The sequence below is a fragment of the Penicillium brevicompactum genome (genome assembly GCF_028827555.1).
Source record: "Penicillium brevicompactum strain IBT 35665 chromosome Unknown utg000001l_segment0_segment0, whole genome shotgun sequence".
NCBI classification, from domain to species: domain Eukaryota; kingdom Fungi; phylum Ascomycota; class Eurotiomycetes; order Eurotiales; family Aspergillaceae; genus Penicillium; species Penicillium brevicompactum.
Window position 1 is genome coordinate 4145058 of NW_026623203.1, and position 26529 is coordinate 4171586.

At 50.9% G+C, this 26529-nt stretch overlaps 10 protein-coding genes across 10 annotated transcripts; 2 read left to right on the forward strand and 8 right to left on the reverse strand.

Moving 5' to 3' along the window:
* Positions 1–707: 707 nt before the first annotated feature.
* Positions 708–1918, reverse strand: N7506_001374 (uncharacterized protein; the record flags this gene model as incomplete). The annotated part of the gene is made up of 2 exons (XM_056950670.1): positions 708–1789; positions 1894–1918. 2 exons carry the CDS (start codon positions 1916–1918, stop codon positions 708–710), a joined length of 1107 nt encoding a protein of 368 aa, XP_056816585.1.
* A 217-nt stretch (positions 1919–2135) lies between these two features.
* N7506_001375 (3-hydroxyanthranilate 3,4-dioxygenase) lies at positions 2136–2837 on the forward strand (the record flags this gene model as incomplete). Its single annotated transcript, XM_056950671.1, has 2 exons — positions 2136–2167; positions 2291–2837. 2 exons carry the CDS (start codon positions 2136–2138, stop codon positions 2835–2837), a joined length of 579 nt encoding a protein of 192 aa, XP_056816586.1.
* Positions 2838–3034: 197 nt separating this feature from the next.
* On the reverse strand, positions 3035–9193 carry N7506_001376 (Pyridine nucleotide-disulfide oxidoreductase class-II; the record flags this gene model as incomplete). Its single annotated transcript, XM_056950672.1, is given in 3 exon segments — positions 3035–7429; positions 7446–8491; positions 8554–9193. 3 exon segments carry the CDS (start codon positions 9191–9193, stop codon positions 3035–3037), a joined length of 6081 nt encoding a protein of 2026 aa, XP_056816587.1.
* Positions 9194–9565: 372 nt separating this feature from the next.
* Positions 9566–10587, reverse strand: gliT (thioredoxin reductase gliT; the record flags this gene model as incomplete). Its single annotated transcript, XM_056950673.1, has 2 exons — positions 9566–10127; positions 10184–10587. 2 exons carry the CDS (start codon positions 10585–10587, stop codon positions 9566–9568), a joined length of 966 nt encoding a protein of 321 aa, XP_056816588.1.
* Positions 10588–10920: 333 nt separating this feature from the next.
* Positions 10921–11914, reverse strand: N7506_001378 (uncharacterized protein; the record flags this gene model as incomplete). The annotated part of the gene is made up of 4 exons (XM_056950674.1): positions 10921–11050; positions 11097–11567; positions 11616–11682; positions 11734–11914. The coding sequence occupies 4 exons, from the start codon at positions 11912–11914 to the stop codon at positions 10921–10923; spliced, it is 849 nt and encodes a 282-aa protein (XP_056816589.1).
* Positions 11915–16307: 4393 nt separating this feature from the next.
* Positions 16308–17522, reverse strand: N7506_001379 (tellurite-resistance/dicarboxylate transporter family protein; the record flags this gene model as incomplete). Its single annotated transcript, XM_056950675.1, has 1 exon — positions 16308–17522. One exon carries the CDS (start codon positions 17520–17522, stop codon positions 16308–16310), a length of 1215 nt encoding a protein of 404 aa, XP_056816590.1.
* Positions 17523–19423: 1901 nt separating this feature from the next.
* On the reverse strand, positions 19424–21043 carry N7506_001380 (uncharacterized protein; the record flags this gene model as incomplete). The annotated part of the gene is made up of 2 exons (XM_056950676.1): positions 19424–20963; positions 21018–21043. 2 exons carry the CDS (start codon positions 21041–21043, stop codon positions 19424–19426), a joined length of 1566 nt encoding a protein of 521 aa, XP_056816591.1.
* Positions 21044–21769: 726 nt separating this feature from the next.
* On the reverse strand, positions 21770–22544 carry N7506_001381 (J-type chaperone JAC1; the record flags this gene model as incomplete). The annotated part of the gene is made up of 2 exons (XM_056950677.1): positions 21770–22342; positions 22365–22544. 2 exons carry the CDS (start codon positions 22542–22544, stop codon positions 21770–21772), a joined length of 753 nt encoding a protein of 250 aa, XP_056816592.1.
* A 340-nt stretch (positions 22545–22884) lies between these two features.
* On the reverse strand, positions 22885–24485 carry N7506_001382 (putative pre-mRNA splicing factor; the record flags this gene model as incomplete). Its single annotated transcript, XM_056950678.1, has 2 exons — positions 22885–24356; positions 24416–24485. The coding sequence occupies 2 exons, from the start codon at positions 24483–24485 to the stop codon at positions 22885–22887; spliced, it is 1542 nt and encodes a 513-aa protein (XP_056816593.1).
* A 491-nt stretch (positions 24486–24976) lies between these two features.
* Positions 24977–26239, forward strand: ppmA (type 2C protein phosphatase PTC7; the record flags this gene model as incomplete). Its single annotated transcript, XM_056950679.1, has 1 exon — positions 24977–26239. The coding sequence occupies one exon, from the start codon at positions 24977–24979 to the stop codon at positions 26237–26239; it is 1263 nt and encodes a 420-aa protein (XP_056816594.1).
* Positions 26240–26529: the final 290 nt, after the last annotated feature.

Here is a 26529-nt window from a genome sequence, read left to right on the forward strand (position 1 = left end):
ACATCAGGTATTTGCCCTGGTAGTTTGCCCCTTCGTTCTCACCCTTTGACAGTACAGTGGGAGGAAGCTGCTCAGGGTCTGATACAGATACCATCACCAGTGTTCCCCCTGCCGGTTGAAGTTTTCCCTAGGCCAGCCTTATTGACCTTGTAGAAGGTCTTGATTCCTTCAGGTGGATGCGGCGTTTGTATAGCTGCGAGGATTTCAACTGTCTTTTCAGCTGTCTTTCCAGCTGTCCCTCCAAATATTTACAACCTATTAAAACTTCCTTTTTTGTTGAGCACCATCATGGAGCAAGTATGATTGGTCGAGTAGAGAAAGTCTTGGCTAAGCCGTCAACAAAGAATTAGGGATTGGGGACATGAATCTACAGGAAAATAACAGATCGAGAAAATGTATTCGCTGGTGTCCTACTATCCGGCAAAAATCCCGGAATGCAAATTTTGTATGGGTATCATGATGTTGACAGAGAAATAATGTACAACATGCCTGCGCGCAGGTCTCAGTCGCGGAGCGACGGATCAGGGTTCGGGCACAGAGCCATGGCCATGCCGGTGAAGCGCACTGGACGACCAGAAGCCTGGTGGCAACTAATGTGTCTACGTGGGCCTAGACCATGTATGCCTTCAGTCGAGGTGGAAGTGGTCATACTTCCGAAAATGTGTGGCAAGGGCCCCTTAGTAGCGGGGTGTGAAACGGCGGTTCACTTAGGCAACCTTGCGACCGACGTTGCCGATTCCACGTCCGACAACACTGACGATGACATCACCGTGCTCGTTCTCCGCGGCTGCATCCCGGATACCCCAGCCAGGGGCACCGAACTTGGACAGGTCGCGGGCGAGCTGGATCACGCTGGGGTCTGCGATCACTTCGCGACCGACTTGCAGACGACCCACGTCTTCGGAGCCCATGGTCATCAGGGTGAACATGGTGGCTGCGGCGGCAGGGGCGACACAGCCGCCCTTTGCGACGTTTTCCAACAGTTGGTAAGCACACTGCTTGCCAATATCCTCCGGGGCAGTACCACCGGAGGGTGGGGAAGCCACGTCGGCGGAGAAAAGGCAGCCAGTGGAAGACTCGGCCACCAAAGACAGACCAAATCCAAGACCGATCTTCCTCTTCGCTTGCGGGTTGGTCTTGTCGGGAGCCGGGATCAAAGGCGCGTTCGCTACGTCGGAGAAAATATAGGTGTCAGGGCTGAGGGGGTTGAGGATGCCACGAGCGGTCTCGATCATGCGAGCGTTGTTGGAGCCCGACACACCGACGGAGTATACCACACCGCGAATGCGCTTTATGCGGCCAGCGTTCATCAAGTGCAGAGTCTTCGGCAGACGGACCTGGTGGCCAAACACCAGCTGCACTTCACCACCACCACCTCGACCAGTCGGTCCAGGGTTTGATCGCTTGAGGATACGGAGCTCAATATTGTTGTAGATGCCGAATTGGTTGTACAGAGGGAGGATGGCGGTTCGGACACTGTCGACGGACATATCGCCCGTCGGGGTAGAGGAGGTGATCACACCGGGTCCGGTGAAAAGCACTTTCATAGGTGCTTTGGCGAACGGTGCCATGAGACAGAGAGGAATGAGGTAGTAGCTGAGACCGCGGTTGCAGTTGGAGGGAAGCTCGTAGGTGATCATGCCGCCGGCGGCGCCTGTGCCGGAAGTGCTACCCGTAATCAAGCCTGGCTTGTAAACCAGGATTGTTCCTGTGTATGAGATTTCCACCTGAGAGCCATTGGTGACTGCATCCAAGAGACGAATGAAAGAGATTTCATGAGGTGCGAGACCTGGATTCGTAGGCGACGTCGACCGAATTTGCGAGATATGAATTGTGCGACCGGTAAGCGTAGACAAGACGAGGCGATATACCAGGTTGTGATGGCCAGTAAACCGTAGGGGGGTTGTGAGGTAGCCATGGTGCTTTGCGACTCTGGATCGTTGCACTTTTGGAGATGAAAAAGAAAAATTGGCGCACTAAAGTTGTTCCGGGCCCGGGTCTTAAGTCCGGGATGGATCTGATATCTCCGGCCATCAGATCATCTTTTGGATTTCTAAGGGTCCAACCTCACGCGACTACTCAACCATCTAGCTTCTGTACAATATCAATAGTTATCACTTGTCGCATTACTCAAAATGCTTCTTCCAGCACTCAACATTCCAAAATGGTCAGTCGACAGCTGAACAGTTATCTATCTTCTTCACCCCCACCATGACTCGCTGCGGGACCATGTCAATGTGATGCATGCGCCTATATGACCACCCAGCTCACCTTGAAACCCCCAATACAGGCTTGAAGAGAACTCTCACCTTCTCCAACCACCCGTCAATAACTATTGTGTCTACCACCCCTCCCGGCCAGAGACAGCCGGCTACACAGTCATGATAGTCGGCGGGCCGAATGCCCGAACGGATTACCACATCAACACTACCCCCGAATTCTTCTACCAATACCGAGGCTCAATGCTGCTGAGGACAGTTGACCCTTCAACCACACCTCCCACATTCCAGGACATCCCCATTCACGAGGGGTCGATTTTCCTTCTCCCCGCAAACACACCACACTGCCCTGTACGGTTCAAAGACACCGTCGGCGTGGTGATGGAGCAGCCTCGAGCCCCGGATGCGGTGGATGCTATGAGATGGTATTGCCAAAACTGCAAGGAGATCGTGTGGGAGAAAAAGTTTGTCTGTGTTGACTTGGGGACGCAGGTCAAGGCTGTTGTGGAGGAGTTTGCTGCCGACGAAGAAAAGCGCAGTTGCAAGGCTTGTGGAACAGTCGCTGCGTCAAAATATGCAGATGGAGAGATTGTGCAGCCGCCGACTGTCCCTGTATAGTCCTGTATAGAACCGAATAAGTGTAACCCTTGGGAGTGTGTTTCTACTGGCCTACTGGTATGAGCCCCCACGTTTCTTTGATAAAAGCTTAGGCACATGTTATTTCTACCCGTCTATATCCATGAGTATGGGGTCTTCAGTAGTACGGAAAATCTATGTATTCATCCGTGGAAGAGATACATGTCTGAATTGATGGTTCATGGGATTCCAAACCAAGTGCCCAGAAGCTTGACGTTCTTCGTCATCTCTTCTCGAATCTGCGCAGCTGTCGCCGGAAGAACAAGGTTCTCCATGAATTCCAACTCGCAAGTTGTGGCTTCCTCAGTCTCCGTGAACTCGACCAGCAGAGGGAATTTGGCTCCGGTCGGTTTCAACGATTGCTCTTTGACAGACACACCAGGAAGAGATAGCGCCCTACCCACCGAGTCCTCACGCTGATTGTAAACAATCATCACTTGGAACAAATCATGCAAGCCCGCCATTTCACGGATATTCTGGAATGAGATGGCGTGGGCTAACGCTTCTCGGACGGAGATCTGAGTCGAGTCGACCAGGCTTGGGAAGGAGTCCAGAGTGGTGGACTCAACATCGAGCCGCACCGGCAGCCGGTTTAGAAAGACACCCAGCATATCTTCGGTCCCAGGCTCGGTGCGATCGACGTGAGGAATGCCAAGGACCATCTCGCGGTTTTTTTGGCATTGCGCGAGGGTCATGGCTGTGAGCGCAAGACACAACTCCGTTGAGCCTCTGAACTTGCCGTTCGTCCTCCATGAAAATGAAGTGGACTGTCCAACAAAAGTCGGTGCGTGACTTTGGAACAGCTGGGCTGGCATGTTCGACAGCCGATCCTTCCAGAACAGGGCATTCGGGCCGTCCCTGTCAATCCGGAGCTGGCCAGCCTTCCACTGCGCCCAAATTGTATAGTCTGGCAACCGCGCAGCTGGGGCTTTGTTCGTGTCGGTGTCAATAGAGCGGCGGAGATAGTCATCTTGGATCTTTCGGAGGAGAATCTGAATCCCAGCCTTGTCCGTGACGGCGTGGTGCTGCAAGATCAGAATGTCCACGCCGGAGGAATTTGAAGAAATATTGATTCGAGTCAAAGGCCCTGTCGACAGATCAAACGGGCGGTTGGTGAAAGCCTCAAGATCTTGACCCTCGATTATGTTTCGAGTGAGCTCACACGCAGACGGCGACTGCCCACGCAAGACCCGGTCGCCTGAAAGATAGAAACAACTTTTCAACACCGCTTCGTGAGATGTGACGGAAACCACCGATCTCTCGAGCTGTTCAATGTTCAAGTCACCCCTCAGCGCTAACTTGTACCCAACGTTGAAGGTCTGGGGAGGGAAAACTGTGGAAAGCCGAACAAACTCTTCCTCCGATTCCGACGTGCTGGTGAACGGGGGCTCAGTCGTTGGCCAAGTCAAACTAAATGGCACTTGGGACGACTGATCTGTGGATCGGGACCATTGTTCAATTGCTTGACTGAGCGCCGATAGCTCTGTGTTCCAGATGAAGATTTTCAAGGGGACCTTGGAGCCCAGCCTCCGTGACACGATTTGCGCCAGTTTGATTTGACTGAGAGAACTCCCACCAAGCTCCAAAAAGTCCGAGTCTGCATTGATCACGACTTCTTCGCTGATTCCGATCGCTTCTCTCCAAGCCTCGGCTACCAGTGATTGAGTATGTGTCAATGGCTCACTGGCTTTGCCCTGCGTGAATTGACACTTTGAAACCAATGCTTTGCGATCAAGCTTCTGGTTGGGCATCGTTGGAAGACTCGGTAGTGCGAATATCGCCGAAGGACAGGCGTATCGAGGCAACTTGGTGCGAAGTGCTGCATTGATCAGTCCAATGTCCACCGCGTCAGGCTCCACATATGCAACTATGTTGTCCGAGTGCACAATGGCTGCCGCTCGTCGTATCGCTGGACTTGCCAGCCGGATAACATTTTCGATTTCTGTCAGCTCTACACGATGTCCCCTGACTTTGACTTGGTTGTCAAATCGACCAAGGAACTTCGGTTCCATCTCCTCGTTCCACATAGCACTGTCTCCGGTGCGGTACATGCGTTGTCCGGCCGCAAAAGGATCCGGGACAAATTTTGTTCGAGAGAGGTCTTGACGATCTGCCCCGATATACCCATCCGCAATCTGAATTCCGCTCAGACAGATCTCACCCGGTACTCCAATTGGGACTGGCTGGTTCTGTGAGTCAAGAAGGTAGACTCCAACCCGAGGGATTGCAAAGCCTAGGGTGACTTCTTCGAGTGGACGCAAGACCTTGAACAGACAACCAATAGTACACTCACAGGGACCGTATGAGTTGTACACCGTTCTCGAGCCGGCCCAAATATCGGCTAGCACCTGAGGCACAGCCTCTCCAGCAAAGAGAATGGTGTCAATGTTCGGAAACTGGTCTGGTTCACAGACCGACAAAAAGGATGGAGTTATCATGGTTGCATCCACTTGTTGCAAGTGTTCGAATGGATCGATTGGGTCTGCTAGGACAAGCGTGGCGCCGTAGCACAGTGTCCCAAAAATCTCCGCTTGATTCACGTCGAATCCTGGTGAGAACATTTGTGCGTGGCGTCGCCCTGGGCGCGCATCCATTCGAGCTGGCCCGTATGAGAGATATGAGACGACTGATCGGTGTTCGATACGAACCCCCTTTGGTGCTCCGGTCGACCCAGACGTGAAAGTGATATATGCAATGTCTTGTGGCTCAGGCATCAAGGTGGACCGAATGCATGCTTGGGAGCCGGATTCCAAGGTCCAAGGTAGTATCTTCTTTCCGTTGAATGCATCGCCGAATCTTGCGTGACATGCTTCATTTGGAAAGACCCAAAGTTGCACCGAGGCAGTCTTCGTCATTGTCTGCATTCGCTCCAAGGGTAACTTGGTGTCTAGCGGAACGTAGATAGCTCCAGCTTTGATGACACCAATGACAGCCACGAGCCATTCGAGAGTCCTATCGCTGACGATTCCAACGGCGGTTCTCGGCGGTACTTGAGCTGAGATTGCCTGGGCAACAAGGTTCGCCTTTGAATCTAGCTCTCGGTATGTAAGCTTTTGAGTACCGGACTCAATTGCTGTCTCGTTTGTCCACTGATCAACACCCTTCTCAAAAGCCTCCTTGAGATTGGAGGGTCCACTGTATGGGCTTGTCATATCCCGGGACGCTGTAATCAGAGAGAGGGCTTCGCAAGGCTCAAGCATTCTTTGTCGAATTTGTGCAACTGTCTGACAAGTAGGGCTAAGAAGCGCGAGGATCAGATTCCGGAAATGATTCATCATTCTCTCCATAAATGGTTGTGTGTACAGATTTTCGTCGAAAATGGCGTTGAGCTCGAGACCATCGTTTGCTCGCCGGATGATGGTCGTTAGCCCAAACTCAGGAACATCACGTCTTGCGAAACTCCAATATTCTTGATTTTTGAAGCTGGGAAGATCATATTCCAAAAACAACATTGTTTGGAAAGCCTGGGATTCGGTGTCTCGCGTTGTCTCTTGCAGCGCTTCCGTTGCATGCCATTGGTGTGAAATAATCTGCAACACCAATTCTTGCACATACTTCAAAAGATCTGATTTCTTGGGGAGGTCGGTCAAGCAAACAGGTAGTGGACAACTGTTGATGAGTGGCCCCACGACCGACTCAATACCCTGCAGGGGCAAATGACGACCAGAAAACACCGTGCCAAATATCACATGGTCCTGTGCTGTATAAGACTTGAGTAGAAGGGCCCACGCGGTGTATATCACGCTCGCAGATGAAACACCCGTGTTGCGACACATTTGCTCAAATTGGCCTATGCCTAGGTTGATCATCACTGCAGTCTCGCCAAATTGAGTTTCGGTCCTCGTCGGTGGATTCGGAAGAATTAATGGAGTGGCTTCCGTTACCTTGGACATTGCCTCTCGCCAAAACTGCTTCCCTTCAGAAATTGAGAGAGCCAAGTGCTGTGGGAGCTCTCTCGCAATTTGCGGGAATTGGAATGGACCGGGAGAAAGGGGTTCTCTTTGTAGTATATCTTGAACTTCCTGGATGACGAGGCCCATGGACCACCCATCAACGCGTGTATGGTGGACAAGCCAAAGCAAAGTGGCCTTTGTTGCACTTTGGTTGACAATCATTCGGAAAGTATTGAGTGGCCTATACAAGAGATCACTGCCCTGTCGTCGGGTAGACTCAAAAAGTCGATCAGACTCGGCTGCCGCAGCCGCAGACATGTCAATATCTGGCAACGATTGATGTTCCCAGTCGTGTGAATAGCTGTCATCTATTCTTTGTTTGCCGCTGGTCATGTCGAAGTATGTTGAAAAGATGGAGTGTCTCTGCATGATGGTTTCCCACGCAGATCTCACTCGGTCAGTGTACCCAATCTCGTCTTTCAAAGACATTTCAATGATTACTACCATGTAGCTCTTTGCTCCTTGTTGAATGGATGATCGGATCATACCCATTTGGGTGGTGGTGATCGGAGAAGGCGATTGAGATTCGAGAGCGGCGGGCGCGGCATACACGGCGGGCGCGGTTGATGCGGTGGACTCGGTGGATGCGGTATCATGACGTTCATCCTGTGCGTTGGCCGACTTGACTCGTGTCGACAAGAGAGAGGGGTATCGGGGCAAGGAGATCACTAAATTGAAACAACTCTCCTCTCCGGCGTAGGGAAGACGCAAGTTTGATGGCCAAAAGGGAGTTTCCTCCGAGCTCCCAAAAGCTGCACTTCATCGCCACTGCCCCGGCGGCAATGCCCAAGGTCTCAGCAACAGCTTCCTGCAATTTTGAGCAAGATGAATTCAAATCCCTGGTCTCTGATGACTTGAAAGCTTCGGAAGAAAAGATGCTCTGCAATCCCTTCGTGTCCACTTTGCCATTTGGTGTGCGACAGAACTCGCTGTGAGCAAATATTTGATCAGGTACGACGAAGGCATCATGCTTTTGAGAGAGTCGGTTGCGCAGCTCTGTCACATCCACACTCTCTGGTGTGACAGCTCCGATCAATTTGCCTTCGTGCATGAAAGCAGCAGCTGAATGCACTTCCGTGCAGGACTCCAAGATGGGGATGACGTCCGTTTCCAGGTTGATGAGATAGCCTCTGTTTTTGACGATACTGTCAAATCGGCCGCAGAAGACGATGCCTTCGGAAGTTCTACAGGCTCGATCGCGAGTCGCGAAGACTCGCAAACCTTCCCAATCGAAGAACCTCTCATTTGTCAACTCCTCGTTTTTGTAAAAGCCAATGGCGAGGCCGGGTCCGCTGATGTGAAGCTCGCCGTCATCGCAGACTTTGAGCTGATCATCGAGGATGAGGAACTGAGTATTGGACATTGGTTCGCCCAGGGTGATTGGATGGTCGGGCCGCAGGCTAGCCATGCTTGCACAGATGGTTGTTTCTGTGGGCCCATAGCAGTTGTATATCGACCTTTCTTCGCTCCACCATTCTTGCAGAATTCTCTGTTTTGGAGACTCTCCGCCTAGAAAGACGGATTTGATCTTCGGATATTGCGCAGAATCTCCTAGAGTCACCAGGAGCGAGGGCGTTGCCGGAAGAATGGTGCATTTCTTTGCGTCTTCTAACACATTTGCAGGCTCCGAGAGTACAAGATGTGCGCCATGGCAGAGGGCACTGAAAAAGACACCCCAAGCGGCTGACATCGATTCGATTTAGTATTTCCTTCTGTTTTCTCTGCAGAATGGAGAAAGAACTTACCGTCAAAAGCCAACGAGAACAGAAGTAGCACTTGGTCACTCTCCCGGACTCCCAAGTTGAAGGGCATCCCATGGTCGGTGCCTTGAATCACATAGTTTTCAACCGATGCACGAGATATCACGACGCCTTTTGGTGTCCCAGTTGTTCCAGACGTGAAGATCATGTAGAGTGGTTTCTCTGAGGCTTGGGTGTGATTAATGTTCACCAGCAGATCGTGTTCGACATTTTGCTTTTCATCAAACATGCTCTGCACATCTTTGAGAGAAATAGTGGGGATATCATTCGTGTTCAGCTCAGTGTACTGGGCTACAATCACAATCTTGGACTCAACAGCGCAAAGTACAGAATCGACTCTGGACTGACTCCAAGATTCTCCGTCGATTGGAACAAAACAGGCACCAATTCTCAGAAGTGCAATGATTGAAACCACACTTTCTAAATCTCTGGAGACAAATACTGGCACCGTGTGGCCTCCACTGATTCCCCGTGAAATGAAGAGAGAAGCGAGGGACAATGAGGCGGACTGCAATTGACCATAAGTAAGGACTCGATCATTCTTTGAGCAAGCGACGGCTTCTGGTCGCTCATTGGCATGTTTGCTGATCAGAGACCAAAGGGGGAAATTGTCTCCTTGTGTCATCGAGAGTGAATGCCCAGGCGAACAGACAAGCAGTCTGCCCTCAAAGTCGAAAAGCGAAAAATTGAAAACCAATAACAGAGGTTCAATGACCATAGGGCTGCTATAATGTTACTTTGTTCAAGTCCTCCAGGGCTCTCATTAACCTTGGGAGCTAAATGCCGGGAACTGCTGTGGTCGGTGACTATCTCTCGGGCACTATGCAAGGCTGCATTGGTTCAAACCATGGCTGGTCCCGGTCCTTAGAACCTACAGCAAATAGACTGAATAGCTATTCTAGAGCATTTCACGTTGAAACAGGTGTGTATGATGCTCATTGATTTAAAGAATATAAAAGTTGCATTCGAGATGATCTTAAGTAAAATCGAAATTTGCTCATCCAAACAATGACTGCTGTCCTAAAAGTTCCGCCGACAGCTGGAACGAGGCTCCCATTCCAGCCAGAGAGCCCGAGAAAATAGCATTTGGTGCGTTCTTCATCATACCACAGCTATCGCCCGCTGCGAAGACGCCCTTGGCACTGGTCTGGAAGAATGGAGGGCCCGCTTTAATATCGCTCTTGGGTGTCTGTTCCAATGCAAGATCCTCCACGAAGCAGCCACGGGGCTTTGTCTCCGGGGTGTGTGCTAAGAAACCCTCCACCAAGCTTGTCCCGTCTTCCAATTTGACAGACACAGATGCATTGGGGTTCACCTTCTCAAGAGAAGCGATTTTCCGGTTTTCGACCTTGAATTTGGTTGTTTCTCCGAGAGAAGCTTTAATCCCTTGAGCCAGCTCCTCTGAGCCGTTTGTATAGATTGTCACTGAGTCGCTGAAAGCAGAGGCTTGACGCGCGACGTGGAGAGCCAGAGGAGGGTTGGCGACACCGCCGATGGCGAGCACTCCGACTGAACTAGCACCTTTTTCTTCGTATCCTTTGCAGAAGAGACAATGGAAGCTTCGATTGATTAGCTTAACGCATATTACACAGCGTTATCGAAATGAGAGACTCACATTCCTTTTCCCCAGGCCCCGGCATATCCCTCAATGTCAGGGAAGATATCCTGAACACCGTTGGCCAAGATGAGTTTCTTTCCGGACCAGCTCTCGCCATTCTCATCAGTGAGAGTGATGCTACCAGACTCGGAATTCTCAGCTTTGACCACAGTTGTGTTCTGAACAGTGATCTGAGTATATCTGGCGAGAATATTTTCCAAAGCCTTTCCTCGATACTCGGCGGGCTCCATGTGGTCAAAGCCGGGAATCAAATGCATGAAGCTGGCAGCGTCACTGCGGTAGGTTTTGGAGTCGAAGATGGCGGAGCTGAAGTCTTGACGTGCAAGAGTCAGAGCGGCTGTTAGACCAGCAGGACCACCACCCACAATGAGGGCATCGAAGCATCTAGTGGCGAGGCTCATTTTGAATGTTTTTCGGTAAAAATAGAGGTTAAGTGGGAATCCGGAGTGTCTCAAGGTGGGATAAATGGAAGAGAAGAGAAGGCAGGTAATTAAATAAAATGAATCATACAAAATTATCAGATTCAAGTCCAAAGGGTCCTCAATCTGTTCTATCTCGAAACATCCCAGTGGCTTATAGGTTGAGATCCGTGACTTTTAGTAGCCGACATACTCTCCGTACCTGAGCGCCTCCCTTTCAACTATGGAAAGACTTGAATACGATTGAATTCATTAGAATGTGAAATTAAATGCTTCAAAATAAAATTGGAAACTATAGAAATTTCTATTGGCCTATCAGGCACTTTCTGGCTTTTGTCCCCAGACGAAGTAGACCCGCAGCGCGACTTTGTGCTTCTCCATTTCCTCCGCAAACTTCTGGGGCAACTCCGCCCACTCCTCCTGTGTCAGCCCAATCATCTCAGGCCTAATTTGTTAGCATATACTCGATCATCGGTGGGGACAAAACATACTTGGCAACAGATTGGAAGAATCCAAGCACCGACAACATGTTACGAGCACCTCGCTTGCCCATTTCGGGATCGGCATTGGCCGAGCCAGCGACCATATCCACAGCCTTGTATCCAACATTCACGAATCCATTCTCACTGAGTCGGCCAGCAAGCTTGGTGGCAGCGAGAGGGTCCGACACCACCCCACTAGTCAACTTGTGGACCGTTTGAACTGCCTTGCACTCCTCGATTGGCTCAGAAACCGGGGTCTGGAAGTCCATTTCCACGAGCTGAATCCATCCACCAGGCTTGACGCATCCGGTCAGATTGGACAATACCAAAGGTACTTCTTCGGCCTTGAACAATGGGATGACGAATCGCTGGTGGACAAAGTCAAACGCATTGCTCCACTCGGTCGGGAATTCCTCTACCAGACTTTGCTTGACAATCTCAAGGGGAGGGTTTGAGTCCAGCGGCGGGTAACCTTCTGGTCTGGTGATGGTCAATTTGCGAATAATAGTCTCGATGGGGATGACTTACGCGTTATCGAATCCTAGGAACTCGGTACCCTCCGGAAAGACCGGTCTCACATCTTGCATCCAGTACCCTGGATCAATGTCAGTGTCGTTTCAATTAAGATGAACCATTCTATTCTTACCATCGGCAGTAGCGGCATCGAGAACACGCATACCATGACGCTTGAGGTCAATTGGGGCCAATACAAGACCGTCAGCACCACCTTTCAGCCACTCGTGCTGGTTTTGCATGCGCTCGGCTTCTTCAACATTGCGAGGCAAGAAGTATCTTCCTGTAGCATCGGCTTTCTCTTCAGGAGACATGGCTGGGCGTATATCTTAGTTGGGATATTGTGGATTTATTTGAGTATATTGTAGAACAAGGACTATCGCACATCTTAAGAGGGTTATCTCCTATATACTGTTGACTCCCAAGGTTCAAAGGTTCCGAAAACACAACCTTATGTCAAATCTCAAGACGTAGCACGGAGACTATACTTATCCACTCAATTCCGCCATTATTTTTGGCTATGCGGCGAGTATGTTGGTGGGGACCTTTGGGGCGTTGACTGAGACTTCCGAGGCTCTATTTCCACGTCTCTAGCGACCATCGGGCAGGGTCAATTTTAGTATTTCCGATATAACATTTTTCTATTTGGTAACAAGCCTGTAGAGTCCTCCCTTAGGTGTGATACTTGCCCCTATCACATGGTCTCTCACATCGCATTCTTTTTGCTTCTATGCATTTGCTGCTTTATTGCTTTGTTGTTTACTTACATTCTTCTGCATGCTACTTGGCTTGATCCCTTGCTTGCTTGCTTTGTTGCTTACCTACTTGCTTCTGCATGCTAGCTGGCTTAATCTCTTGCTTGCTTGCTTAGCTTTGCCTACCTTGCTTGCTGGGTTGTTGGGCTGCTTCTTTGTTTCTTTGTTTCTTACTTGCTTGCTTGCCTCTTCGCTATTTATACTTGCTCCTGCTCCATAGCTGTTCTTGCTTCTTCTTTTCCTTCCTTACCTATAATTAGATTCTTCGTCGAATTGGACCTTCTTGCTATTCTTGCCTGCTCAGAGCTATGTCTGCCTCTCAGGCCGTCTCCCTATTTACCTAGGTCTTGTCTTTCCGGGTTACCGTATATACCCTTGTTCGAGAGGTGTTTGCCCTACCTTCCTTCTCAATTAGGAAGTGGGGCCTCTCCCTCTCTTGTTTGCCATAAGCTGGCTCTTCTCCATTCCTCTCTCTCTCCTCTGTCACCATCGCACAGGCTTCCATGGCTCAGCTACGTATATCACTTCTTGATTTGTGATTGTTCTTGCTAATTAGTCCCTGAGACCTGCCTTGCTTCCTAAGAGCCCTCTTCCAGGTGATCCTCAGGCCGGAACGGTACCTGAGCAATTGAAATCGGCAGCCGCTATCAACCTACACAATTTGCCACGATGACAGTGAATCCCCGTGAACTTTCTCATATCCCAGCTGGGGATCACCACGGTCTAGCAGCCTTCAAAATTTGCGAAGTCCCAGGTTACCATCTCTCGTACAGGCCCCTTCACAAAAGCGAAAATCTGCGAGATTGCAGGCTCCGTCATGCTGCATCTATACAGCTGCAGGAAGACAAACAGCTATACTCGCTTATATAGATCCTGCCAGGTCCCCTTCTTCTTTTTTCTTCTTCTTTCCCTAGTTCTGTTATCATCGTCGCTTCTGGACCTTTATCTATCAATAGAGCTTGCCTTCCTGACACTGGGGGCAAGAGAATCATTATGATCCTCCCCCAGTCACTAAACTTCTGCGAAGAAGCCCTCTCCCTCTTTCCTTCTTCTCTTCGGCTCGAATGAATCTATCTCATCATAGTTTATTGCTTTCCTGACAGGTTCTGAGCAACCTTGGAACTGCGCTGATTTGGACCAGCAACTTTGTTTACTTCTGAGCCAATCGGGTAAACTCCTTCTACCCCACATCTCGGTAACCAATCATCGCCCTGCATCGTACCCAACAGCGGCAAACCTCCCGGCTGCAAGCAAGCGTGAAGCAAGATCGAACCTTTGATACTCCGCACCCCTCTATGTTCTCGTTTTCTCGACATCTCACCGTCATGAGTGCCGCTACGACTCAAACTACATCCGCAGAACAGGATACAGAACTCACAACGCTACCTGAAGAACGCAAGAACGTTGCTGTTCAAATACAATTGTTATGTGAGGATTCCGATTTCGACAGATCATTTTGGTTGAGGGAGCACTGCTTCCTCATATGTTTGGGACTTTCGTGAAAACCACGCTTTCGCCTCGGAAAGAGACAGATCCGATACCCAAAAGCAAAGGTGGATGCACACATCAAGCGCCGAACCAGAGGTGATGCGTTACGGGCTTCGGGATTCTTTTTCGGCATGGTTGAAAGCTCGCGTGCCCGGAAAGAATGTCTGGCTTGTTAGAAAACCAGGCTGGAGCAGGAACCCTCGTCTCGCCCGCTGATGTTCAATATCCCTCCTTATGCTGTATGAAACAGGTTTAAACTGGGTTTCCAAGGTAGTTGTTGGTCACCTAGACCATCTTTGGCTATGTCTATGGATTGAATCGATATGTGCAATTTCATGCGATGGCTCAATGTTGCCGGTGGGGAGCGGTATCATGGGTGTACTATCATTCAAGATACAAATTGGAACCTCATTAACGGCTTAGTCCAGAACTGTGAAATAGATTGTTCTGGTCGCACATTGGCGAAGTAGGCTCAAATACTAAATATACATGCAGTGATGACACAAAAGATCGAAGCTTTTCTTCCCGGCCATGGACGCAACAATTGGTGCTGTTTCAAGTTCTCAGGCCTGGTCCGGACCTGGAAAATGGCGAATCCAGCGTTTGATAATGTCCATGTCTTCCGCAAGTTCTTGCATTTGGATGGCTTGGTCTCTCTGCGCCCGCTCTTGGCGCCCAAGTCGCTCATGCAATTGATTATTGGCCAATTCTAATTGGTCAATCCTCTCTTTCTTTCTCTCCCAACTATCAACCCGAAAGCCCATGGTGTGCGTACGTTCCTCTTCGTTGAGAGTGTTCAGAACCATCCCGGTTTTTGTACCTCGAATTTGGACTTGCTTGCGCCAATTTTGCTCCCTACAAAATGCCAACTTGGTCGCGTGCGTCAAGGTGTAGGTCTCGGTACTGCATATTAATATGCTGCAGGTATTGGCGTTCTGTCTCCATCATATGCTCAAGAAAAGGACCAAATTCAGAGAGCAATTCGGTGCTCTGATCAGCTTCATATTTACTGAGTAGTAAAGTGAATGAAAGTTCTTGATCAGTCCGTTGGTAGCTGATGTTCCTCAATTCAGACAAAGATTGTCCAAATACACCCACGTATTGGTCCTGCTTTTCGACCCTTGATGGACCACGGACTGTCCTGAGAAACAAACACTCCCAAGCCGAAACACGAACTGTGCGGTTTCACTGGCCGCGTCCAGGTATTTTGCGACCGTCTCTAACTTGGCCAATTGGTCTCTGGCTTTCGCTAGCTCTACTGGTTAGCAATTATTCATGGTCGGGTGTTGTGTTGAGAGCGTACCTTTGTACAGGGCCATCACCTCCAACAAAGTTAGAGGGTGTGGGTTGTCCGGTGATGGGACATGAGGAGGTCGTTTTGTGTCAGAGGATTCCATGTGGTGCTGGATCAGAGGTGCCTGTAATGATAATTGATTAGGAATTGTATCTTTCGGAGGCGGCATGAGATTGCGAGATACTTACCAAGAGGAGAAGAGAAACAGGGTATGAGAAAACGAGCAGGATACCACATGCATGATTTTGTCAAGAAGTTGGGAAAGTTGAAAGTGAAGTTCAGCAGCGACGTGGATGTTAAGGAAGTCTACTGGGATTAAGGGCAATTACTTCAGGTCGCCCTTTCCATGGAGTCAATGCCCCTAGGGATCTTCACCTTGGAATATCTCTGACAAAGCCCAGCCAACCGTTGTACGAGATGCCTTTGTCTTTGTTGATTTGTAGCTTAACGTCACAGTCTGTCAAACCAGCTCTGTCTGCCGTGATCGCTCAGTGCTGAAGTTCTTCACACAAACCGTTGCTTTCATATCTTGCTGGTCTTGCATTTAGCTGGGTGACTTATGTTAGAATTTGCTTACTTGCAGGTCCTATCAATGAGAGTATGAATAGGAGTGCTGATCCAAAGAGTCTTGTTTATTGCCATGCGTCGCTTCGCAATTAAACCATAATATAGTACTAGATTGTTTGAGGCGACTTCCAAGGTTGCTTTCAAGGTTACTCGGGGACTTTAGTGAGATAACTGTCTAGCAGGCAAGCACAGTAATTGACTACAAAATATTGCACTACATCAGATTGGTCGTTTCTTCTACGGGAAATCTCAGGAATCCACGATTGATAGCTTGAAAAGTATGTTTGGAGTCTATATCTATTGAACTCTAGAACTATGAACAATGTAAGAAGGTGGCGAGCCGAACGCCAGCGATACGAAAGAAACAAAACCGCAAAGTATGAATATGAAAGTCCGCTCAGGAAGGGGGAAACAAAAACAGATGCTTGAACGCTTTTCAGACAAGGAAACAGAGGTAGATGGTGTCAATGCCAGCTTTGGCATGGAAAAAGTGTGCAAGAAAGAAAACATTCAAACAAATCAAGGGATCATGTGCAAGAAGGTAGGGTGATGATCATAGTAGCGGCTGAAAAAGAAAGAAAATGAAGGAAGGCAGGAAGAAATTTAGTCGGAAACATCCTCATCCTTTCCAGGATACATGATGTCCTGGCGATAGACAGCCCGAATATGGCTGACAAAGACAAAGAGGAACATGCAAAGAATGCAAATAGACATGGCCGTGCCAACGCCCTTGATAGCAGTACTGGAGAATGCATTGCCAAGGGTAATAGTGGCAAGGGTGAAGCCGGTGTTGGGGAAAACCATCGCCCACCAACTCAGATGGAACGAGGTAGGTGGGGAGCGGATCACAGCAATAGCAGCAATGAAGAAGAACCAGAGACTCAAAGCCCACAGGAAAGCTCCAGCGGCAAGGGCTAGAATTTCTAGCATGCGCCCGTCGGCAGCGGTATCTTGGCTGTCCATGATGGTGAATGTCGATGGCAGACCGCGTGCCATGCCGACGAGAGCAAGCGCTGTGAAAGCGGGTGGGCCGACACAAATGAACATTCCTGGGCGGTGCTCACGGCAGGGTAGACCAGATTCCATCAGACGGCCGATGTAGTGTGAGTACATCATGAAGGAGATGCAGAAGCCGAGGCCTTGGAAAGTAATGCCGGCTGTGACGATGGGTATGGCGGAGCGGTCTGGTTGACGCTCGGCAATGACAGATGCAATGGTGCCGCTCAGCATGACTGGGAAGGCGGGGAGAATCCATGAAGGCATCATGGTTTGTAGGCGGTATGAGTGTGCAGAGAAGACGAAAGAGTATTGAACCACGGCAACAGCGAAGGTGCAGGCACAGTAGATCCAGAAAAGGACTTCGAGGGTGGTGGAGAAGGACTTTTGAGGGTTATCTCCGAAGTATTTCTCCAAGCCCGTGATTATTGTTGCGACGGACAGCCAAAATGTTGGGAAGAAGAGGCCCTCGCGCTCATGAGTGAGAGAGCTAATCATTCCACCGTGTATAATGAACCGGGCGGCCATCAGAGAGCAGACTAGAGCAAAGAGCAGAATGTTGCAGAGGTAGACTGCAAGACCGATCTCAAGCAGGCCTTTGAAAGAATTGGGTTGGTTGGCTATTAGGAGGGCCAGTCCTCCTGCACTCATAGTGAGAGTGTACCAGGCCCAGGTGAAATGGCGGAGGCGCTGGCGGAAGTCCAGCGGGAGCTGCTTTTCTGACTTCTCGGGATGCATGAAGGGCGTTTCGGAGTGAGAGGAATTTGGTGGTGGTGTCTGGTAGCCATTGGGGTAGGCCTCTAGGAGGATAGGGTTGGACATGATGCGATGCAAGTGTATGTGGATGCCCCTGGAGCAAAAGATATAGAACAATGTATAGAAAGAAGAAATTGAATTATAGACCAGTCGGTCTGACCAAATATGAAAGAATCAAGGCTAAAATTGAAGCTGGGGGGGAATAGTGAATTGAATGAGTACCAAAAGCGAGGAGATAGGAGACGTTAATATAGTTCAGATGGGCAGCAATAGCATCAAAATTCAAATTCACCATTGCCTGGCCGCACGCTCGACGATCAACCAGCCAAGAAAGTTCCAAGACCACCGTGCTTGCCAGAAGGCAGACCTAGGATATAGACACAATGAGCAGTTTCCAATGGACCTACCAGCGGCCTGAACGCTATCAGAGACCCATAATTTCGGCAAAATCCACAAGAATAGATCGGCCCAGGGTGTCGGGGACGATGGAAGACTGCATCAGGGGTGAAGCGCAGGGGGATCCGCGGGAGACGAGAGATCTACCGAGTCTGGGCAGATGTGGTATTCACAAAACTTCGATGCCTGAGCTCCCGTACGTGGACATTTTTGCCAAGCCTGAGGGTTGGAAGCGAATGCGTAACCCTCTCCCTCCGTGCCACCCTGAATATGATCTACCGAGTGCTTGCAGATACACAAGACCGGTTGTGAATCAGTATCTGTGGGTGTGGGTGTGTGTCTGTGTAAAATGCCGTCATTCGAGTCCGTCCGGACCCGTCCATCGATGTGCAGGTTGTATGGGTGCCCGTGAATCTCACAATCGGGCCGACTTGGTCCTCCAAGCCCTGTTCACGCAGCCCGAGAGCTCCCGATAGGAGACAGCAGAAAGTCTAATGCGCCAAACGCCAAGACGTTATGATCGACAGCGCATCATTGACGGTCCGCTGCCAAGCTTCCACTCGGGTGGCTGTGAGGGCGCAAGCAGCGGTCGATCGCCAGGTTACACCATTGCGTGGAAGCTGGTTTGTCAATCCATCCTGGAACCTTCATGCAACGTATCCACGTAATCCACGCAATGTGGCGAAGAGAAGTTAAGAAAAGAACATTCTGACGGAGGAGGTTGAGGAAGTCAAGAAGTTGAGAGGTCCAGAACCCGTTTGGGTCTTGGCACTTCCCCCTCTTGCCCCTGAACGTTCTCTTATCTTTTTTCATCTTCACAGCCTCTCTGCCAATGTTGACACTATTGATATTGGGTCTTCGCCAAGGCTTCTGTGCTTCTGTTGATCTGTCTGATTCAATGATTCTATCATTGTATGGAGTATGGAGTACGGAGTAAAGGGGCAGTTTCATGCTTATTTTTTGGTCTTTGGACATTGGACATCACAATGATGTGATTCTCGTCTCGACCCTCGCCAAGATGCCCAGACTTTAAGACTTGATTGTGATGTTTTGCAAATATGTGCTGAAACATCTCAAACATGAGCCGATCGTCTAACTTTCAGATCAATGTCACCTTGTGCATCTCCACTCTACAAGTCCACTCCAATACACTCTCGGCGGCTGAGCAGTTGGACTAGTCCTCAATACGGAGTACTCCATACTATAGTATCAGACGATAGTACGGAGTATGGGGTAAGGAGAGCCACTGTGGATAGAGAGTACGCACAGAGAACCACAAGTCCGGGGAGAAGCTCGATTAACCAAAAAAAGCAAAAACTGTGACATCCAGATTCAACAAATTGCAAAGGGAAGAACCCTCATCCGGTCGAAGATTCGACAAAAGCAAGATTATGCGCCTCGGAAATGACAAATTCAACATATGCACAAAAGTCTCAGGGTAGCAATGCAGGAAAACAAACTTCTGCAGCAAACTTCTGCAGCAAATTTCTAGGCATTTCCCCCGAGCACACCCAATCACACTCGCCCATCTCACATCATGCGATAAACCAGATCAGACGCCAACTCCGTCGTCATATCCAACAGGCCCCGGAGACTCTTCGGGGCATCACCCCCACTTTATCCACCGGCCGAAGCTGAGGCGTGCCCGTCGCGGACTCAACCCGGTACCGTGCCAATTCCTTAACCTTGCACGCTGCATAATGCACGACCAATTTACGGAGCTCGTTCTCCCGCAGCTGCGTTGCGGACGTCGGTGAGATGGGCTCCAGCCGGGCCGTTTTCGTGTATGCATAGTGCACCAGGTCGAGAATGATCTGGGCCTGGGCGACGGGCTCGTCTGGCAGCGTGAGGAGGTCGGCGTGGAGCTTGCGGAGACAGAGCTGCGCTAGGGCCGGGATCAAGTAGCGAGTGGCGAAGACGTAGACCTTCGCGTGGAAGGTGAGGTACGGGAGGGTTGGGAACGTGGGCGGCTCGGGCTCGCTTTCGTCGTTGTATTGGAGGGAAGCGAACTCGTCCCACAGGCTGAGGCCTGGCTCACAAGGGGAGACGGCTGCTTGCTGTTGGGCGAAGGACATGTCGAGCATTGGTCTTTGGCGGTTAGCTCGGTCTTGGATCCATGAGTCTTCCATGGGTGCCGCTGTCCTTGGCGAAGCTTCGGAGTGCCAGTCCTCAGCTGGTGGCTCGGGCTCGGGCTCGGGCGCGGGCTCTGCCTCGGGCTCAGGCTCTGTTGGCCACGGTGTTTCTGTCTGCCATCCAGCGTCTGCTTCTGGTTCAGGCACTGCAGCAACTGGAGAAGGGGTGGATGGCGGCGTCAGGTTGACTGGCTCGCACGAGGGCGGTTCCTCTACAGCCGTCTCTTGCTCAAGATTTGCATTTTTGCGCACTTTCCTACCTTTCCTACCCTTCTTGCCTTTCATCTTTTTGCTCGAAGTTACCGGAGCCTCTTCTAACTCCCATTGAGCAGGCTCTTCGGGTGGCACCGCACTCGGCTCTTCAGACACCTCAGGAAATTCTTCAACGCGGGCTTCGCTCTCAGCTGCTGCTGGTGCAGTCTCTGCCTCCTCATATACGGTGATATCGTCCTCATGTTCTGGCGTCGCTGGCTCGGCCTCGGGCGCAGGGGCTGGAAGCTCCTCCGAATTTACCTCGGGCTCGGGCTCAGGCACTGGAGTGGGACACTCTGGTACCAGCGTGTCGGGTTGTGATTCTTGGTAGGCGGATCCCGAGACTGAACCATGGGTGCTGTGACGGTGCTCTGGGGGTGGTGATGGAGCAGGCGGGGGCACCGTGGAGGCCACCGAACCAGTTCGGTATGCCTGCCTCCATGTGGCGTTGCTGGTTGCACTCTCCAATGTGGGTTCTTCCTCCGGCTGCGGCTCCGGTTCGGGCTGGGGGACGCTATAATCGCCGGTATACGCATATTCGCAGAACGCAACAAAGGTCTCCACATCTTCTTCTTCCAGCACGGCGATTCGATGTTTGGATTCCCTCGTGTGGCCGTTCATCAAATTATGCAGGGGCTTGGAGACATGCTGGGCGAGACCCGACTGGATGGTCAGCTTGGTATGCTTTGGGCCGACGAGAAAGGTGAATGACGGTGAGTGGATGATACTATTGCTGTCAGCGGAGGGGGTCTACGTGATTCTCTTCGGTTGGTTTGATTACCTGCTATAGTCGCGAACGGCGGCCATGGTCTCGCTGCGAGGAGAAATTTCACTCAGAGGGAGGTCGCCATTAAATAATCGCAGACGGTGTGTGTATCGCTACGTGTGCCGCTCCGATGGGGAACGAATTACTACACTAACACGAGATAGGATGTAGTTCAGACAGTTTTTAGCCAACTTAGCCAGCTTAGTTGATATCCCAGCCATTTCCTAGAGCGTCTAAAGAATTGCCACATCCGCTATCGCCGAGATAAAATCAGTTCGCTGCAGTGCTGCAGCTCTTGCGAACGTCGGCTGACGGTCATTTGTGCCCAATCCCAGCCTGTCCACAACCCAATCTGCGGCCTCACTGGTTGATTTGCTCTCGGGCTCCATACCCTCTTTGAGTGACATTTGAAGCTTCACTTTTTTAAGGGCCTCCGTGTGGATGTGGGAATGTGGCGGTCAACAGTTGTCGAAGTAGATAGGCTGGGATGAACGGGTTTTGACGACATCGTGAATGGCGCTTCCCAACGGCATTCTGATTACGACTGATTTCAGGTACACAGCACCGTGCTCATCTCTGACTCGCTGGGTATTTTCGGGCCTTTAGATCTTGTCTTCTTTGCTCCATACTTGCAGGCTTCTCATCATCGATAGTACAGAGTGGATATCTCGAATACAAACGGCCACATGGCTCGGCATATACTATACAGAGAAGAGTTGAATTCTATAGACTGACAGAGAGGTATTGTACAGATATATGCTACTAAATCAGCTCGTATGCATCAGACGAATCTCCGTGTTCCCAGGTTCCCACTCGCGCAGCCCTTCCCCAACGCTGTACCAAAAGCGCAGTCGGATACACTCCTTCCTCGCAGCCTCAAGTTCACCGCTCTCAAACGCCTTGCTCAGGGACTCCACACACTCAAGCACTCTGACCTCATTCTCCTTCTTCAAAGCATTGATTTGTCCCTCTCCTTCGGCGGTAGCGCCAACCTCTTCGATCGTCTCCTGCACCTCCATGACTTCCATCAACGTCTCAGGGTCCAGCGCATGCTTGGTGGCTGCATCCTCCGCTGTCACGTCAATTCCATGCCATTCGCGAAGAATGTACTGCGCCCGCTGGAGCGGGTCAACCAAGGTACGGTAGGCTTCATTGATCCGAGCTGAGAGGCCTTCAGCATGCTGTTTTTCAACCCCGTTGGGGTACTTGTCTGGGTGGACCAGGCCTTGTAGTTGGAGGAATTCGCGCTTGAGATCTGCGGTGGGGATGTTGAACGGGGACGCTGGTGGGGGGGCCGCTCGGTATCGTTTTGGCAAAAATTGTGTAGTAGTTTGTGATGTCTGGTGCGCCAGCGAGTATCACTCCGCTAGGCTCGGTGGAGGACTTGGTAGAAGCGTAGCGCGTGCATGGTCGGAGTGTTTGGGTAAGGCTAACTTGCACCGGTCGGTGATACCGGGCGTGGCTTAAGGGTGATGACGGGCCAGTCCTTGTGAGTGATCCCACTGGGCCACGAAGATGGGCAATTCTCTGTCGTAAAGCCATGGTTGTGAGGTATTAAACAAAGCACCGGAGAGAGCAAAAAGCTCTCGCCGATAACTTTACGTCATCCCCGCATCTTATCCAGCACGTGACCGGAAACGAAGTATAAAAATGAATGTGCTTCAACGGCCAGCCAGGTCAAGGGTTTGATTCAAAGCTGTGGCCATTGGGAGAAAATGACTAAATGGAGGGTATTTGGTCTCATAGTATTGGATCATAGCATGTATTAGAGTACTTGTACATAAGCCGAGGGTTGAGGAACGCGTGTCCAGGAGATAGACAAGAGTCTCACTAGACAAATCACTGCTGGATTTCTTGGATCTTCAGTGTCTCGAAACGGCGTTTAAAAGTCGATGCCCCATAGCTTCACCGTACGGTCATGACCACAGCTAGCAATCCACTGCGCATCGTGACTGACATCCGTACTCAGGACATTGCCGGCATGGCCACTCAGTGTCTTCACCAAGGACCAGTCATCCGCACTGAAAACGTTGACATTCCTGTCAAATCCACTGCTCACAAAGAAAGTGCCTGATTTCTTCGGCTGGAGAGGCTCCTTCTTTTCAGAGCCATCAATGTCCATGCTATCGCCAGAGGGCAAGAAGGACGCCGATTCAGCACCCTTGTACCACCGGAGATCGGAAACCACACTCTTGTGAGCGCCGATGCCACCGGTGCTCTTCACCTGCCGCAGATCCCAGCATTTGACCCAGCCATCACCGGCGCCGGAGAGTACCCGGTAGCCGTCCACACCCCAGTCCAGACCGAAGATCTCCCGGATATGACCCTCCAGGATCATCACCGTTCGCCCTGTCCGTAAATCCCAGATTCGCCCATTGCTGTCAAATCCACCGCTAGCAACCAGAGAGCCATCATTGTTAAAAGCGACGGTATAAACTTCTCGTGAGTGACCTTCTTGCAGCAAGAGCTCGGTCTGTTTTTCGATATCCCACAACCGCCATGTGGTGTCGAAAGAGGCAGAAGCCGCATATCGACCTGAGGGATGGAATTCTGTACGACACACCCGCCCAGAGTGTCCCGATAATGTCGCCAAGGGCGTTTCCTGATCCAAAGACCAGAGATTGATAGTTCCTTCGCCGCCTCCGGAGATCAGGTTAACATTAGATGGCGAAACATTGGAGTCGGGCAACGTAGCACCGGGAGCCCATGACAATCCACCCACGCGATCAGTGTGAGCTTTGAGATTGGCGACCTCGTCCAAATTCGGCACAGAAAGCAATTTGATTCCACCGCTCCAATTTCCAGTCGCAAGTGTTTTTCCGTCCGGTGCAAAGCGACAGATGCTCACAGGTCGGTCTCCGGCAATCTGCGACCCGAATAGATCGAACTTTTCTAATTTTTCCCGCACGGCCTTGCGGTGCTTGACATGTGTTCGAAGGGGAATTGTCGACTCTTCCTTCAGCCGGGCGACTCGGGCTTTTGCGCGCGGTAAAGAGAAATGCACCAGGTCCTTGCGCGCAGCGAGCAAGTCGTCTGTGCCCACTGTATAGAATTCTTCTTGTTGCTCCACTTCGTCCTCGGGCTCGGGTTCCTCCATTTCGATATCTCCGCCTTGCTGCTCCGTCATGTCGGTGAGTAGCTCGCGAAGACGATCTCGTCGCTCTGAGGGCCCTTCGCCGAATAGCGTAATTGGTTCGCCAAGCTCTCGTAGTCGTGTGCGCACTTTTGTATCGTCTGTCGGCACTACCATCGCTGCCGCTCGGCGTTTGCGCTCGAATTGTGATAGGATAGCTGACGCGCGCGAAGACGGAATACCAGCTTCCGCATTTGGCATGTCATAGTCGCGATTGACCGCTGGATTTCGTGAGCTGGTTAGCTGGGGCTTTTGAGGGGAAGGTGTTGTCGCGACTCACGGAGATCGGCGAGGCTGACACCCATGTCTGTGTCTTCTTCGACATAGGCTTGTCGAGAAGGGTGCATCATCTTGGGTGTTTGGGAAGCGTAAGCTTCAGACAAGACGTGCAATTCCGAGCTAACTCGATGATTAGATGCGAATTCGATGTATGGAGGAAATGGGAGGATCGGCAGAATTGATAGAGGTTTGCTGGCGGTGTAGATCGAAGTATACAAGGCCGAGAGATCTTTGCGCTCGTGTTTATGCGATTTCAATGACTTTAGTTTCTGGTCAGATGAAAAAGAGAATACGTTGCAATGAAATAACCAGCAATTTTAAATACGCATAAATATAGTAAAATATAGAGATCAACCACCAAAAATAGCCAGCTGAGCAATTCATGCCTCAACCCTCAGGCATCCAATCATCAAAAAAATCATGACGCCAGGCGGTCGGCGATAAGAGAGCGGGTACTGCGTACGTCTCTTATCCATTCAACTTTCTCTTGGCTGCGGGTTTTTCATTGCACCTTCTTTGGGCTTATTTGACCTCAAGCCCTTGGACATTCTAGACATACGCCATGCTTGCGCCAAGTCTTTCGTATAGAGCCTGCAGCTCTGCCTGCAGTAGTCTCCCAGCCCACGGGCTCTCCACATCCAAATTCCTCCCCCAACACTTCCGCCTCAACCTTTCACGAACACGACCCTTCCACTCCACCCCCTCCCTCGACTCAAAGGTCTCATATCGCGTCGCCGTCTCCTCCACCGGCAAAGGCCGCCGCTTCCACCCCCTCAAAAATGCCTACAACTTCGACCCCGCCGGTCCAGCCCTCGGCGTGACAAAAGAAACCAACTCCGTCAGTCGCCGCCGTACCCGTCCCGACAGCGGTGAAGACGCTTTCTTCGTTAGTCGAATCGGTAATCGCATCTCAGACCACCAAGAAGGTAACGCCGAGGCCGTGGCCTTCGCAGTCGCCGATGGCGTAGGCGGCTGGACCGAGTCTCGCGTTGACCCGGCGGACTTCTCTCACGGCCTGTGCGGATACATGGCGCACACGGCGCAAACGTGGCACGAACCTGCTGAGGCACTAAGACCGAAATCACTTTTGCAATTCGGGTACGATGCGGTGGTCGATGATCCGACCATTCGCGCAGGTGGCAGTACTGCATCAGTAGGTGTTGCGTTGCCGGATGGTCGGGTTGAATTGGCGAATCTGGGTGATTCGGGTTCCGTGTTGCTGAGGAGAGCGGCGGTGCACTCTTACTCGGTCCCGCAGACGCATGGGTTTAACACGCCTTTCCAACTGAGTGTTATTCCACCGCGTATGCGCGCACAAGCCAATGTCTTTGGCGGTGCATTTTTGGAGGATTTCCCCAAGGATGCTTCGGTTACCAATGTGCAGATGCAGCATGGAGATGTCTTGATGCTGGCTACTGATGGTGTTTTTGATAACCTGAACAATCAGGATATTCTGAAGCTCATCACCAGTCGCATGGTGATGACGGGTGCTTGGACAGCGACGGAGTCCGGCGTTGGCGTTTCGGATAATCTGCGGGCTCTGGCTGCCCCGGGTGGGTTGGCGGATGCGCTTCCCACGCCGCCGGGCTCACCGATGAAGGATTCGGAAGATGCCCTTGCAGACGGTGTCACTTTGCAGTCTGTCCTGGCTGCGACCATTGCTGGCGAGGCCAAGAAGGCCAGCGTGGACTATCGTCGCGATGGACCTTTTGCGAAGGAGGCCCAGCGGTATTATCCTGGGGACTATTACCGGGGCGGAAAAGTCGATGACATCTGTGTTGTGATTGTTGTCGCTGTTGATGATAGCGCCGCGGCCAAGATCTGAGTCCATCACTTACATCGAATCTGTTTTCTTTTGTTTTGGGGACATAAAATTGCATGGAGTGCATATATAGGGCGCCGGGATTTGGATTTGCATGAGCATCCTGTACTTTACCTTCATTGATAGACTTTTTATAGATAATTTAACCTGCATGACATACTCAGTTATTACTTACCTGCTAGCTTCGCAGGAGCAGCCACGTTCATGTCAAAATGCAAGGATCCTCTTGCACTTCACACTTCGCACTCCAATCATAACAAACTAATACAAGACAGCCAAGCATAGATGTATGC